Below are 16743 nucleotides of genomic sequence, written 5' to 3'. Positions count from 1 at the left end.
GACAGGTGAGAGTCTGCAGGCAGATCGGGTAGCAGTTACTATTCCAGAAGCCGTGTCCATGTATGGAGGCTTCTATAAACAGCTGTAGTGCAAGGCCGGGAGTCCTCTGAGACTGCATGGAGGAAAGGCTGAGGACCTGGCTGCTGTGCTATGTGTTAATGCCATGAAAACCTGCCTTTTTGTGTGTGTTGTGACTCGATACAGCAGCAGTGTCTAAATCTATGATGTGAACACAGCAGAAATGAATTGACTTGAGCAGTTCTGCAGGACTGTAAAAAAGAACAGAGGGTTGGTAAAAATAAAAAACAAATGCATTTTTTTTTAAATTATCACATGCTTTACAAATGAACCACTCCAGCAAACAATGGAAAAAATGAAAATCTAGTCATGGGGTTAAGGCTTAATGTGTTGAAATGTGTTGAAAATGCAGAGGGCAAGACGCCACCATGTCTGTGAGCTCTTCAACAGTTGAAAAGACGTCACCCCTCGTCTAAATGCTAAGAGTCCGAAATCTAGTGTTTGTGCTATTTTGCTCCAATTATCCAACAGCCTGAGCTACAAGTCTTACTAAACACACAAGACAAAACAAACCAAAAAAACAATCTGAATTAAGCTCCTGTTTCACTAACGCAGTTGATATTTTTAATTGGCAGAAGATAGTCATTTTAAAGTCTGCTGCTTCAAAAAACAAGAAAAAGAGAAGAATAAGTGTTCCAAAAATCTTCAGCTCAGATCCAAATTCCAGAGTTTTATTTTTTATTTTTTTGGTCATATATTGCTAATTGGACAACGTTAATATAAACATTTATATACCTGAAACCTTGTTTGGGATGTAGTTTTAGAGATGATACAAAAGCTTTCTTCCTAGCTCTTTGTGTTCATAAGAGCACATCCTGAATGATGAAACATGCTTAAGGAATGAGTCATGGTTTTGCTCTGAGTCAAGTTTCATATCTTCAAAGTGAAACCTTAAACTCTGCTCCATTTAGTGTTGAAGAACCTCATTTTGTGGCGGGCGGAGAAGGAACCACAAGGTCATTTCTGTGACTTGCTCTTTAGGCCAAATGAATGCTGGGAAACCTAGCTGTTGCTATATACAGCCCCTAGATCAGTTTCACATGTATGTCTTCATGGTCAAGGTTTCTGCTAAGATGAATTAGCTGAGCGCAGATCTGCCTAAAGAGTTTTGGAAAGATGTAGCCTGAAATTAGACCTAACCCTCCTCCCGGCCTCCGCCAATCATCCGATTCAGGACAGCTTCTCTGCAGTAAATCCTTTTTAACTACTGGTACCAGTTCATCTGGCTGGCCCGTGGCTCCACAGCTGAAGGTGAGAATGGAGGCAGTGCTGCTGAGGTCATCCATGAACCTCTATGATCCCCAGCGTTTCTCTCCAATCAATCATGGTGTCAGTTCAGCTGCTGGCAGGTGCAAAGAGGAAAAAAACAAACTGATGATAAAGCTAGATGTTGTGTGTGCAAGAATATCATAAAGTTATTCTGTATGTTTTATTTAGTAATTAAAAAATACACTTTAATGCCAAATTACAATATTTTTAAGAAGTTTTAAATTGTGAGAGTGGAACAAAGTCCTGCACCAACAGACAAGTCAGCATCAGCAGTTTTTAGGAAATTAGAGATTATTTTTATCCCTGGAAATTCAACCTGGAATTAGATCTCAGATCTCGAAATTAGATCTTAGATCTCAGATGAACAGGACGAGAGTACAAACATGTTTGTCAGGCAGGCTCAATCCAGTTTGTTCCCGGCCAGAAAAATGACACCAAGTCTTTCATATATGGGAATAGAGCTGTGAAAGAAAAAGCCTGGAGCAAGATTTGCGACATTTGAACCACTTCAAGATTTCACAGTATGCTCTTTAACAATGGATAGTGGATATTGCGGTAGTAAACGGTAGAAAGAAAAACTGCTTCGTCCAGTGTGAACACAATGGACTAAAGGCACGTTCAAGAACATGCGTCACCTACCCACTGTGTCCGTAGCTTTAAACTGCTTATAGCTACCAGAAGTAATGTGGGGTTGAGTGTCTTGCCTATGGAAATATGCCCAGTGTGTCCGTAGCTTTAAGTGTGTTTCAGGTGTGTGTCTGACTGTCCTGCCTACAACTAAGATCTGGGGATTGCTGCAGATGTTCAGCCCATCATGAAAACCAGAAAGGAATCAGGACAAAAGTGTCATTTTTTTAGTTTGTTGCAAGAAACCATATTTACTTAGAAATGTTGTGATGGTTTCGAAAATACACTTCTAGTATTGTGTTATTATTATTGTGTATAATTTGATCAGTTTGGTCCCTAATTTAAATGAACCATCAGGAAATGAGCAACATATTTTTAGTTTTAGGTGCTTTTTAAAATCAATGATAGATTATTCTTAAAATTTCTGTTTTATGTTGTAAAGTTTGTTTCTAACTTTATTCTTTTTTTGTCCTTTTTTGTTCTTTAAGGAATTACCTTATTAGGACCAGCTCTACCATTTATTTTTTGAGTAACTGCTAAATAATTTGTATTGCTGTCTGCAACGTGTGGTTTGTTTTTGTTATCAAAACGAAATAGAGAACTCTTTCATCTTCTTAATTCTTCAGTTTGCTGAAACTAGAAGGTATTTCTGTTTGGTACTTGGTTAGATTTCTTTCCACAATAAGCTGTTGTTTTCTGTTTCCCCTCCGCCTTTCCTCTTGATTGATCCTTTTATTTGACTAATCTAGAAATGGTGTGTCTCTGCTTAGGTGTGTGCAGATGCTAAGTTTAGACTGAACTTTGAACTATGACGCAGGCCACAAAATTGTGAGAGAAACACCACACAGAGCAGCATGAAGGTGCAACATGTGTTTGCTTTAACTCTTGTGGTATCCTAGGCACTTTAACATTGGGAGTTGGGTCAACTAAACCCCACAAGACAGTGCTCTGAACCTTTTTTCTTCAATGATATGTGATCTTCACTGGTGTCCATGGATAACATGAAATCTTTCCACCTTTATCCACCTTTGTCATGGTGGGGAGAACATGTCAGTGTAAGGGTGGGGTCATCTAAGATAGCACAAGGGTTAATGACGGTTAGTTTGACAATGCAGACGGATGGTTGTGTCAAAACAAACGGTCCCCATATGGATGACACTTTTCAAAGTGGATCAATTTCTTCTAAAGAAACCTAATGTTTCTGCTGAGCTGGGAGAGACAAGACTTCTTTTGGTTTGTTTCAAAATAAGAGAAACAAAGTCACAGAGAGGAAATTAAGAAAAGCTGTTGATGAAGACAACCCTAATCAGCGTTGACATGGTGTCACCAGTGGAAGTTATATTTCTGCTGCAGCCTGGAGCCTCTTCTTATCTGTCTGTATGCTGTAAATCAATGGCAGGTGTTTGGCTTATTACCTTGACAACTATAAAGCTCTCATATTAATCTGGTTTGCAAACATTGTTGGAGCTTTGAGTGTTCAGCTAATGCAACAATTTGCATGAAATAATTGTAATATAAGCCCAATTTTTCATTTATTTTTTTGTGGAATGCATGCTGTCTTAAATCAACCTCTGATTTCACTTTTTTATCAAGAAGAATCCATGTGAGCTTATTTTGAATTGACTTGAAATACATGCATATGCCTGCATTTATTTCCATCTTTGGCTGGAGTGGGGCAACTGGGGCTTTTACCCTCTAATTGTAGACAAATCCAATGGCCCTTCACTGGAGGCCATTATGGTGCTACTCTAATGATCTGGGGGTTAACCTGACTGTGCTTCTAATGCAGTTAAGCCAAACCTTGATGAAGTCTGGAAGTTGATTAACCCTTGTGCTATCTTAGGCACTTTAACATAGGGAGTTGGGTCATCTAGACACACTGACAGTGCGCTGAACCTTTTTTCTTCAATGATTTGTGATCTTCACTGGTGTCCATGGATTACATGAAATCTTTCCACCTTTATCCACCTTTGTCATGGTAGGAAGAACACGTCAATGCAAGGGTGGGGTCATCTAAAATAGCACAAGGGTTAAATATAGAAGAAATATGTTGGGATATAACCCTTGTTAAGGAATTTGTGGCATTTCTGATCAATTTTAGTTGAAAATGAAGCAGATGAATAATGATAGAGAGAAAAAATGCAGCAGCTACAAGCAAAATTAATGCATTTAAGGTAAAAAACACTTTCTCTTCAAAGTTCCAGTTCCACCATGAATCAAACTAAGTAGTGTTTTGAGTGTTTTGAGGGTTTTTTTTGTTCTCATTTCGAAGTCATTTATCATAAACATTTTTCTGACTAATTCACATTGAGGATGTTACAACTTTGGCTTTAAACACACGTAGTCAATTTATTATATTCATTTACAACCCATCTCTGTCTATCTTTTTAAAACGAAGATGTCTGAATTGTAGTAAACATCAGATATATTTAATGGTTCCCAAAAACGTGTTAGTAGAAGTCTCATGTGGATGGATGATTGAATTTTGACATGTTCGGAGCAAAAGTCAAGAGCTCAGAGTTCAAACTGACAGATATTTGCTAATATTTGCAAATATTTGCTATCTTATTTAATACCCACTGTCTCAAATTTGATCCACACATTTTAAACAAAGTTTAACTGTACAACAAACCAAAAAGAAAAATCATCTTAGTGGGTTATTATCACTATGATTTTTACAAAATGACTTTTCCCGCCAAATGTTTTTTTTTAAATTTTACAGAGGCAGCCATTTAGAAATGAGCAGGGAAAGTGCTATCCCAAGTTAAATGATAATGAACTGCAGGGCAGAAAACATGGACGTTTATTTTCTTTAATAAGGTATTTAATGATAGTAAAAAAAACAACTTGTTTGTCAGATGACTGTGTAAAATGATAATTAAATCTATTGTCAGGACTGTTTATTCTTAGATTAAGTTTAAAGCTCATGTTTTTAACTTCTGCTGCACAGTAGTTCCTAGTTTCTGTTCAGAAGCAAAGTTATTAAATGAAAGAATTGCATTATATTAAGTGCAAGTACATATAATGATTTAGAAGGATCTTTTTTGACAGTTTAGTTTAATTTTGAAAGGAACTTAAATGTGCTGCTGTGAGATTAAAATAAATCAAAATTGTTATGTAGCCTATTGAAAAATATAACATTGTTAGTTTAATTATTGCGAATATTTAAAAGTTACGTGTATAAACAAATGACCGAATGCCCGGAAAAAAAGTGTATTTTAATCAAAAGAGTAGTGAGATTTTGTGGCTCTAACTATGTATTGTCAGTAAGAAACTGGACCAAATGGCTCTTTTAGGGGTTCCAGCGCCCAGGTTTTAGCTGTTGCATCATTTACATAATTCAAAGTACACATACACACTCCTTATACATACACACTGTATATGCTGGCTGTGGAATGTTTACAATTAATCCACATCAGACTTTAACATCTTGTCCACACATGTTAAATTAAGCTATAATTGATATTTCAAAAGTAATTTAAACTCAGTTTTTGGTTGGAAATTTGTATTTGAATTATTCTGATCCAGATCTATGCCCATCAATCCGCCTTGTGATTTTTTTCCAGGATTAAATGAATAAACAGGCTGGCTTCTTTAAAATAAATAAATATAAAAAGAGCCAAAAGAGCCAGTCTTTTGAACGGCTCTTCGAAATGAACTGATCCAGAAGATTCGTCTCCCTAAAGAGCCATAGACTCGGAAACTTAAAAATGTTTTTTCTTTTTTTTAAGAAAAGAAAGACATAATAATTATAAATCATTGGAATGTTCTGCACCTGTCCACCTGCACTGCGCACTTGCACCACTAGTGTCAGGCGTCATCCTTAGAAATGTCTAACTGAGCAATACGTCAGAATGCACTCTGACTTTATCATATGAACTCAAGTTTTTCAACACAAGGGTGTCATCATCCTCTCCCTCTCACTCATAGTGCAGAAAGAAATAAACATAACAGAATAAAATAAACGAAGCCAAACAGAGTAAACAGCTAGAAAACAAAATCCATTGACAAAGCCCACACTGAAACCCCAATCCACCCAGACAGGCAAATTGAATAGTCTCCCCCAGTTTCTTGCGCTGCCAGATCTGACAGCAGGCCCAATGTGTCTGTGACCATTGCTAAAATATGTTATCACTGGACAGAGAAGGTGTGACGTCACCAATAGTAAATGCCTTACCTCTGGCTATTGCGAAAAGAGGCCAAATCTGTGATGATTGACCAATATGGTCTAAGTCACGTTTCTAGGGTAACTACAGTTGCCAATCATGAGTGAGCTTATTGGTAGCCTACACCCCTCCTTCCTCTGAAAGCGGCTTGTGAGAATCTGTCAATCAAACATTCAGCTCGGCTCAGCAGGGACCACGTGCTTTTACTGAGGCATCTGACTAGTTATTCCATTTCAGGAAAATGCCACATTTTTTGTTACATTGTTGTTAGTTGCCTATTTTTGAATCAAATAAAAAATTCAATGTTATAATTGTACACCAATTAAAATAACTTTAAGTACACAGTCAATGTATGACTAAATGTTTTTATAGACTTGACCTGAGCTCCCTCTTTCTTATTTCACATTATTACGCATTGAACAAAGGCATTGACTTCTTTTTATTGATCAATATTTACATTCACAATTCTCTCCGTTTTATGTTTCAATTTTCATGAAAGAGAGGACCACTTTTTGTTGTCCAATTAAAGCACTGATTATGCTGTTCATTCCTGACAATAAACAACCCCAAAGCGGTATTTTGCACTCTGAGCATTAGCTATTCCCAACCCATGAAAAAGAGCGGATTCTCTCTAATAGTGGCCGGGCTCCTTTAACCCTTGTGCTATCCTAGGCACTTTAACATTGGGAGTTGGGTCGTCTAGACCCACTAGACAGTGCTCTGAACCTTTTTTCTTCAATGATTTGTGATCTTCACTGGTGTCCACAGATTACATGAAATCTTTCCACCTTTATCCACCTTTGTCATGGTAGGGAGAACACTTCAATGTAAGGAGGGTGGGGTCATAGGATAGCACAAAGGTTAAAATACCCCACCCCTAGGAAACTTTTACAGGGGGAATAGGACAGATTTACGGGGAACACTGGCTCTAGGGTGACTTTATGAAATGGGCGGCACCCACAAGGAGCAAAAGGTGGTGCCTCAGAGATCGAACCTCTCAAAAGAAGCAAGTCCCTTTTACTTCTGATTTGGAAAAGTTCATAAAAATAACATATATAATAAATAATTTGTATTTTAGTGTGCCAAAGGTAATATTTGATCCAATATATGTAAATAGTTTACTCTGAAAGGCTTAAGAAAAACCAGATGTGCAACTAGATAGGGAATCAGAAATGCATGTTGCAAATATGATACGAACCGTTACAGGCTATGGGGTTCATGCTTATTTTATTTTCTGTTGTTTACAAATGCCAACGCTCAATACCCAAACTTTGAGTGGTCAAAATCTTATTATCAAATGTCAAAAGATCATTTTTAGGTCAAAAGGTAAAGTAAAAAGGGAATCATGAAATGTGGGAGATCCGGTGATAACAGATGTATATCTATATTTCATATATATGTGTTTGTGATGGACATAAACCTTTATAAAGAGAAGAGAACTATGTTTTTATGTCTTCCTATATTAGTGTACACATTGCACAGTGCATGGAAGTGGGTTTGAGTTGTTAATGTGTCATGAGTGGATATATGATGTAGACTGTTGGAAATGTTTGTTGAACAGGTGGATGAAAACTCTAGCTCTAGTCAACAAGGTCCCTTGTGCAGGGAAACTATTTTTACACTCGTACAGAGCTATAAATGCTTGTTTTATGATTGTAAAAAGGTTGCATACATATCTAAAAGATTGCAGTCTGTTAAAGCACAAGAGCTATCAAAAACAAAAGCAGGATCATAAGTATTTTTGCTAGGTTTATTGAGCTGTGTAAACGAGCACAGTGGGTTACATGTTTATTCAAATGCATTTAAACAGCAGACAAGAAGAGGGCATGTATTTTAGTAATTAAGGCTTGAAAAAGCACACTTTCAAAGTTTTGGATGCACACTAAGGCTTAACCTTGACATTTCTGTACAAAATTGTTAGCTTTGGAGGGCTGCTTCGTGGTAACGCCGTCAATGGGATTTTTTTTGGTTGAAGGAGGAAGAATTTTCAAAGCTCAAAATAAAAAGAAACTGTCTCCTTTTTTTGCTTTTTCCTTTTTCTCAAATAATGTACTCTGAAGCTAAAAGCAAATGTTGTCCTATTTTATAACAACAAATACAACAAATTTGATGAACCAAGCTGTAAGTCATGGTTCCGTGGTTACTTTTCTGTCATGTGGTGTTCTGCATATCCTTGGTTATTGTCAGCATCTGAGATGTCATGGCTTTTAACACTGTTTTAAATGTATCCTATTCTTGATTTGGGTGGCAGGTTTTTAGATATTGTATCAAGAGTGATCTGTTATAAATTTTTACCTGTTCAAATTCTTTTTTTAAGAAATGTAAATGACAAAAATAAAGACCCTCATTTTTTCTAATAAAATCTTTTGCAATAAAACAAAAACAAAAAAGCAGTTCTTAAGTATGTTGTTTTCTCTCTCTCTCTGTAGCTAACAAAACAGCTGCCACAAGCATTGACTAAGAGAGCTAGATTTGGCTACCCATCTCCCTTGTGTTTTAAATAGGAAGTACCCGCTGGTTCAAAAAAGCCAAAATCCCCTGAACTTCTATTGAGAAATAAACAGCTATTACTCAGTCATTAAAATTGTCAGAATAACCATTCTTGCTCTGATACATTTCTAACATGTTCTTGATAATCTTCTTTTTTTTAATCATATTTTTCCTTAATTGCAAGTTATTCAAGTTAGAATCTGGCCAATAAGTTGCCTTGATAAAGGTACGTGGTGTCAAACGTTCCAAACATTTGATTGCCAGATTCTCCTGAGCCCGCTTTCAAGTGGTATGGGTGTGGTCTGACAACAAGCTCATTGCTGATTGGCAAGAGTTATTGCCATAGAAATGATGACTCAGACTGACACGGACAATTTACCGCTTACTAACCATGTCTGGCTCCAACATGGTGAAGTCCAAATCATAAAAAAATGGCGACTGAACTGACTTCACGTGGTTGCCATCTGAGGCAAGTCTATACGTCCAAACTCCTTTACTACTCACTATAGAGTGCGTTCGCCATTTTGTAGTGCTGTCAAAATCTACAATTCCAAATTCGAGTGCCCTGCACATTTCCCAGAAGTATCTTCAAAAAAACAGTCTGCGCCTGAACAATTTTTGCAAAAAATTGTATTTTTAATAATTTTAACAATTAATTAATTTAATAATTTTAATAATTATTTAACCATTTTAATATTTTTTAATTAAAATATTACCTTTTTTATCTTCAGAAGACAATGAATTCACACACGATTGTCCCAAAACGTTCATATCAATTAGATTTGAACTTAGTAAAATCGATGATGTCATATTCGGCGTTAAAAAAAAGTAGTAAGCGTCGTGTCCGAATTTCTTATAAAATCCAGGGAACTACATAGTCCTGCACTAAATAGTTTTTTAGTAGTTAGGGATTAGGGTGGGAATTCGGACATAGCCATAGAGTGAAGTCACACTCACTTAGTCCAGTTCTTTCATACAGTCAATGCTTTAAGCTAGCAGATTTTTGCATTTATTTTCATCTGCTCTTTTTCTCCTTTTTTAATTGTCCATAGATATATTGGACACACCGTACATCTTTCTGTACCAGAAAGACCCTATTACCTGAAAATACTAAATGCAGAGGACTGATTCACAGACAGGCAGACAGACAGGAATTGTGTACCACAGCTCGGCTATTTATCAGGGTGGATCATGTATTATTTGAATGGGTTGGCTGAATTACTTTGCAACTAATACAAGCACTACACAAGTACTAAATACTAATCCTATTTTATGGGTTCTGTCAGGTCATCATTAATATTGTAATAGAGGGTTAGTGAGCTAGTGTGTCCATCCTTGATTTCTTTTCACATTATTATTAATATTTCAAAAATTTCTAAGAGCAAATGGAAAAGTATCAATGAATAAATAAAAATAAAAATGACCAACATTAAACTCAACTAAATATTTTGTTTTTATTTAAATAGAGTTTTTTTATTTTCTGAACCAAGACCAGCCTTCTTTAATAAGAAATTTAACTTTCATTTCACACATCCAGGGGAGAAAGAAAAGCACCATAGCTTGAATGTTGGAAAAATGAAAGATGGCATAAAAAAATGAGATTGGGGAACAGTAACTGTACAAGGCCCATTCTGCTTCTGCATTGTGTAGATGCTGCATTATTTTTAATTTTTGATGTAATTGGGATAAAAAAAATGTTTAAAATTAAAAAATAAAGCATTTTGTAGACTGTTCATGTTGGAAAATTGTAGCATTCAGCTCACTGTCCAGAGGTAGTGGCGTCCAGGCCTCCAGCAGAGCTGCGGTCCACAGTGTTTTGACCGACCGTCAAGCCAGCAGCATTATTGAGACCTCTAAGCCTTTTCAGATGGGAAGTGGAGTCTTTGTTGGCGTGGTTAGACATGTATGCAGGCATGCCAGCTGTACTCAGGGTGGACAGCCTGCAGAGCCGCAGTTATGTCAGACATGCAGCTGAGCTGCAGTGACCTCATTCTGCCAGAAGTGGTACAAAGCTGGGTCAGAACAGACCAACAGGTGGGGACAGAAGGAAAAGACCACAGGAGGCAGATAAGGTTTCAGCGTCAGAATGACTTCATACTGAAGGACTAAATTCAATTCAACATACATCTGTGATTGGACAATTACAGATTGGAGATTTAGGAGGGAAAGTTATGTTTGGTGAATACATTTTTTGTTATATTGAAGTCTGTAAAGGTGACTTCCTTCCATTTCCTGGTTTAGGGTTACGAGTCATCTCTCATCAGCTTTTCTCTTGTAGCATCTTTTTTCCTTCCCTGCACCTCCACGTCTGTCTTACAGTTTAGCTCAGGAATCCTGCCGTCTCAGCTGCGCGGTGATATCCCATGCCAACCCAATTTAGCTTGTACATCCTCCCTCTCCCACTTCCTCCTCTCCTCCTCCTTCTCTGCTGGCGCTCTGCCTCCTCCTTCAGACTCCTCCTTATCTCCTCTGCAAGTTGGGCTAAGGGTTTGGGTGCTGCATTAGCAGTCAGTCTAAATTTGGTCATGCCACCGTAAAGCGGGAGCAGCACCTGCTCAAAACCCGGCGAGCTTGACAGGCAGCCTCTTTTTCTCCTGGGACGCTGCTTACATCAAATTACAGCAGAGAGGGCATTCCTGCTTGAGCTCTTGTTCTCTGTAGAGCTCACAATCCAAAAAGCCATCGAAATTCACTAATTTGTTTGGAGACAAGGTAGTTTGAACAGGCAGATTTCAGGAAATTTCAGATTTCCATCACCAACAAAACAAATGTCTGAATATCCTACATTTTTATAAATAACTATGATTAAAAAGAATTAATTCAATCCCTGAAAATCTAATATTACTGCTGATATAAGCATTTTATTTGTTTTAAAACCTCAAATATAGATTGGATTGGGATTTGCAGTGTACATAAAAAGAAACATCACTTTAATTTAGGTTATTTGGAGACCATAATAACCATCTAAGAAAAAAAAAATGCACATGTTCTTTGTGGGTACCCACTGTTTTCTAACTTCCACAAAGAAACACAACACATAACAAGCAACTCTTTCCTTCAGAGAACAATCATCAATTTATACATTAGGAATAGCAACACATCAACACTTGTAAGAACAAAAGTCTTAAAGGCATTAAAGCCCGGAATTTGTTTCTTTAGGATGAATGTTTTCTTGTTTGTTGATCTTTCTTAAGGCAGTTATTGCAACTGTATTTGACTCAAGAAACAAGATTTCACCAAAGAGAAGTTGTGATGAAGTTGAGTGTTCCTCTCATTGATTACAGTTGGAATTTAAATAACATCATTAGTTGGTTTATTGACTTTAAGCAAATCCTGCATTATTGAGTGCATGGAGTAATGATTGCCTGCAGTTTTGATATTTAGTGTAGGAATTCATCACCCTTTGAGTGTTTTTCTTTCTGCAACTTCTGTCTGTTTCACAGAAGTATAAAAATGGCATATCAAACAAGAGTTTGGGTCTTAAGAAGTTAAATCAGCAGTGGGCAAACGTTTTGACTCGTGAGCCACAAAGGGTTCTAAAATTTGACAGGAGGACTGGACCAGGAGCCGAGGCATGGAGCGTTTTGGTGATCCACCGCATGAAAAAAAAGAAATAATGTGAAAACTGTAAAAAAAATAAGCTTTAATTTTGATTGAAAATTAATATATAGATTTTATTTTAGAACATTTTGGAGTTTTTATTTGGCTTATTTATATGCCTTTTTTATTTTAGTGTAATTTGCACACATGGGTTAATGTCTCTCAGTGAAAAATGCAAATTTAGAGAAATGTTGCATTCATGGGATGTTGAAATGATCTGAAAAAAGATTGTCTGACTCGAAAAACGTCACAAAAAACACAAATCTTTAAACACCACTTGAATGCAAGATAAAGTTCTGAACCTTGACAATGGTCAATGTATTTATAGTCTCCCATCTATGCCGAGAAATCATAATTGCAGGAAAGGTAAATCATTAAGGATTATCACTATAATTTATTCCAGTTTGGTGGTCCAGATGAAATAGTTTAATGAGCTGCATATGGCCCCTGGGCCGTAGTTGGCCTACCCCAGGGTTAAATACCAAAGTTCCAGACTTTCTAATAATCCAGTTAAATGTAGATAAATTGTATTTTGTAGATATTTGTTTTAAATTAATCTTTCACTTAGAGGTTGACCGCTCTACCTTTGCGCCACAACAGCCTCTGAAAATGTTACAAACGTTTTTTTGTTTTGTCAACTAAACTCGTCTGACTGAGAAATAGTATGAAAAATACTGTAGCCCTTGTAGTTAATTTTAGTTTACCTTGTTCAATTGGAAGGCTGTAAGACTGGCACCCAAGAAATCTGGGTTTGTTTCCCAGGTCATGCAATAATAAACCAAAATTCAGTGTTGGGTCCTCAGGCCAAACTAAGGGTTTAATAATTACTCAACAAATCAATTTCTATTCCTAGGATCAAACCAGGTCGATCTGTCTGAGGCAGAATCGAGTTGAATCTACCAATACCATTGAAATAAAATCGTTTCAAAATAAAATAAATCGATGATCGAATCCTAATTGGAAAATAACACATGGATTGGGACAGGGTAGGTCTATTTTACTATACTCTAAAATCGACCAAGTGCATCACACCGGACAGCACGCACGTGATGACAGCAAAAAATGATCAATCCATCATTATAGTCAATGTGTGGAAAGACTTTGAATTTTTCAAAGACGTGACCACACAGTAATGTTCTAATAATGTTCTGTTTGTATTATTTTGATGTGAAAAAAACAACACTTGATTATTTTGCAACAAAAACAAAGAATCTAGAAAACCTTACCGAACTGTTCAGCACCTAGGTGTTTATGTCTGGGTCACACTGGTTGAATTTTTTGCTAAAGATAAGTTGTATCATTTTTAGGTCAGTGATTCTGACCGCATTGGAACATTTAAAATGAACAAAAATTGAAAGTGAATCAAATCAGCGACCATAAAAATCTAATTGAATCAAATCGCTGTTAAAATGAATCGCTACACCCCTTGGCAAGAACCTTTGTGCTGCTGCCTAATGGGGTCTCCTTGTGCCTTGAAAATTAAAGGGTTGTGTCAGGAAGGCCATCGGCATAAAACTCTGCCAAACCATCTGTGTGACTCAGTGAAAGCTGATTTGCCCCTAATGGGTTAACCCTTGTGCTATCCTAGGCACTTTAACATTGGGAGTGGGGTCATCTACCCACAAGACAGTGCGCTAAACCTCTCTTCTTCAATGATATGTGATCTTAACTGGTGTCCATGGATTACATGAAATCTTCTTCACCTTTATCCACCTTTGTCATGGTAGGGAGAACACGTCATGGTAAGGATCTGGACCCCATAGGATAGCACAAGGGTTAAGGCGAAAGGTAAACATCTTAGTCTGGGGTCCATCAATGTGTTGGATTGTTTCTTCCTCCTGTGTTTGTCCTGTTTCACATGAACATACAGATGTTCAGCTAGCAGCACCCACACATGGTGAAATCTTTGTGAATTCTCTGCTGATATAGAGAGGCTCAGCCCCTCACTCCACCCACACCATCGGGAGTATTTAGTTAGTCAACTCAGGCCCTTTTTCTGCTTCCACTTCCCCACATTCCCTGAGCTCCTGCCAAACAGCGGCTGCAGTCTTAGGCGTCATGAACACAAACATGCTGCTTTTACTTGAAGCCAAACAAACCATGAAGGCTTCAGAAAATTCTGGATCGGATGCTGTTAATTAAATTGAGCTCTGCAGCCATCGGGCAGTTTTCCCGACAAGACTGGAGGGTATGTTACATCCATCACCTAATAAATGGGTTGTATTGAAAAAGAGAGAACTAGATTTAAAAGAAGTTCTTGTTTCGGTTAAATGCCTGACAGAACACTGAGGACAGAAAAGCTTCTTCCTGGCTGAGACGCACTCCCCAGTTACTTATGATTCAACTTTATATAAACTCGATATAAATTTAAAATTTGTACAACTTTCCTTAATGTCATTTTTGCTGAAAAACCTATTTTAACTGGTTAAAAAGCATTGAGTTCGTGTAAATACCGCAACTGGAGTCAGCAACATTGCACTGCCTTGTTTACTTTTCCTTTTGACCTAATATTTGAAGAAGTTTGTCCATCCAAACATTAGTTACTTCCTATCAAACCTGCAGACAGTAGTAAACTGTTTGTGTGCTGTGTGTTTGACACTCGACTGGGAAAAAAAGCATGTGTGGTAAAAAAGAAAAAAAAGGAATCAAGGTCTCAACATTTCAACTTAAGAGGTTTTTGATACAAAAATATTTTCTTTCTATATGTCCTCCATCATGAGAGAAACGCCACAAGAACATGTTAAAAACACCAAAAACACAATTTTCATCAGAACATGTTTTTTTACTTTTTTTTTTAAAGTTCTGCTGTGATGCAACCAGTTAGAACCTGATGCTGGAAGAGCGTCTTTGAGGAGACGTTTTGGCTCTGATTCACGTCATTTTGTCTGGATAACAGGAATTGGAGTTTGGAATGATTTTTCTGGTAAATTTGTAGGATCATTCCTGTTCACTCAACAGCTGCAGCCAAAACAAGGTTAGAAATTACAGAGGGGGATTTGGCCCTCACTAAGCAGCTTTGACCACAGAAAAGAATAATCCAGTCATGCGTGCACATGTGTTCTCATCTGCACGCTGTGGGGTGGCTCTGCTGCTGGCATGCGGTTGCAATGCTTCTAAAATCCTTTTTGTCTTGTTGCGTGTTTCCCCACCAGACCTTTACAGCTTGGTGCAACTCCCACTTAAGGAAAGCCGGTACACAGATCGAGAACATTGAAGAGGATTTCAGAAATGGCCTCAAGCTCATGCTGCTGCTGGAGGTCATATCAGGTGGATGCCCCCGCACACTTTGCACACATAAGCATTGTCTAAAAAAAAAAAGCAAACTAGTTTTGCAGAAAGTTTTCATGCTCGATTTTTCCCCCCCCTGTGGACCCAATAAAAAATTACTTGTTTTTTTGTTTAGTTTGGAATTTTTGGAGGTGAAAGGCTTTTGCAATGCAATTAGTAATACTAAAAGCTTGGTGCAAAAAGTATCAAACAAACCGAAGTCAAAGTCTACACCCATCTTAAAAAAGAAAAGATAAGAAAACTGCTATAGATCAAAGACTGTGGATGGAGTATTTATGACATTTGTCTGTAAAATGTTGTTTGAATCCTCTTTTTGTCCATTAGGGGAAAGGCTGCCTAAACCAGACAAAGGCAAGATGCGCTTCCATAAGATCGCCAACGTGAACAAAGCACTGGACTTCATCTGCAGCAAGGGGGTCAAACTGGTATCTATTGGAGCAGAGGGTGAGAGTCCCGTCTGCACTAAAAGTTCCCCTTCACTTATTCCCATCCCTGCTGTTCCTCCTTTTAAGATAATCAGGGTGTCCCAACTAAGCATCTCATGTTTTTGTATTTTTAATGGGCCTATATCATGCTTTTCTTAAGCCTTTCAGAGTAAACTATATACATATATATGACTATATATTACCATAGGCACATTAAGAATTAAGTATATTATGAATCATATGTTATTTTTGCAGCTAATTTTCCTACCCGGAAGTAAGACGACTTGATATCTGAGGTGCCGCCCATTTCATGTTGTCAACGGCCTCGGCAGTGTAGTTCCAAGGAAAGAGTGTCTGTGTGTTAAGCCTGGGGGTGGTGCTGGCAGCGCAGACTCGTCCTGGAAGGGGCTGTTCCCCACCTTTTACGTCACAATGTGTGAACCCACTCGTTTTCATGAATTGGGAGGGGCTGGTACTCAGAGCGCAGGTTTTTGGAAGAATGCTCAGATGCATGAATTCCGCTTTGAGGTTGTTTTTTTGTAAGGAATAAACATTATAATAATACACTTAAGAGTAGATTTTGCGCGATATAGGCCCTTTAAGGTCACTGAGTTTGAGATTTTCTTCCTGAATTAGATTTTATAGTTAGTTATAGTTAGCTTCACAAACTTTATTAATAAAAGACTTAACCTCATCACACTAAAACGAGCATAAAATAAGCTCGAGGAACTCGAGGAAAGACAAGGTTTCAATTGAATTTAGTTCTTCTTTGGATGGATGGATGGATGGATGGATGGATG

The 16743-nt window shown here is 37.5% G+C and overlaps 1 protein-coding gene across 1 annotated transcript in view; it reads left to right on the top strand.

Moving 5' to 3' along the window:
* actn3b (actinin alpha 3b) overlaps window positions 1–16743 on the top strand; it is a 41602-nt gene that overhangs the window by 4896 nt on the left and 19963 nt on the right. Inside the window, exons 2-3 of the mRNA XM_004079863.5 lie at window positions 15383–15497; window positions 15843–15962. Of these exons, the coding sequence (XP_004079911.1) occupies window positions 15383–15497; window positions 15843–15962 (235 nt within the window). The remainder of the gene's footprint in view (window positions 1–15382; window positions 15498–15842; window positions 15963–16743) is intronic.

The sequence above is a fragment of the Oryzias latipes genome, chromosome 18 (genome assembly GCF_053564925.1).
Source record: "Oryzias latipes strain Hd-rR chromosome 18, Olatipes_Hd-rR_3.1".
Taxonomy (NCBI): domain Eukaryota; kingdom Metazoa; phylum Chordata; class Actinopteri; order Beloniformes; family Adrianichthyidae; genus Oryzias; species Oryzias latipes.
Note: the sequence above shows the minus strand (reverse complement) of the source record. Positions and strands in the feature narration are given on the sequence as shown.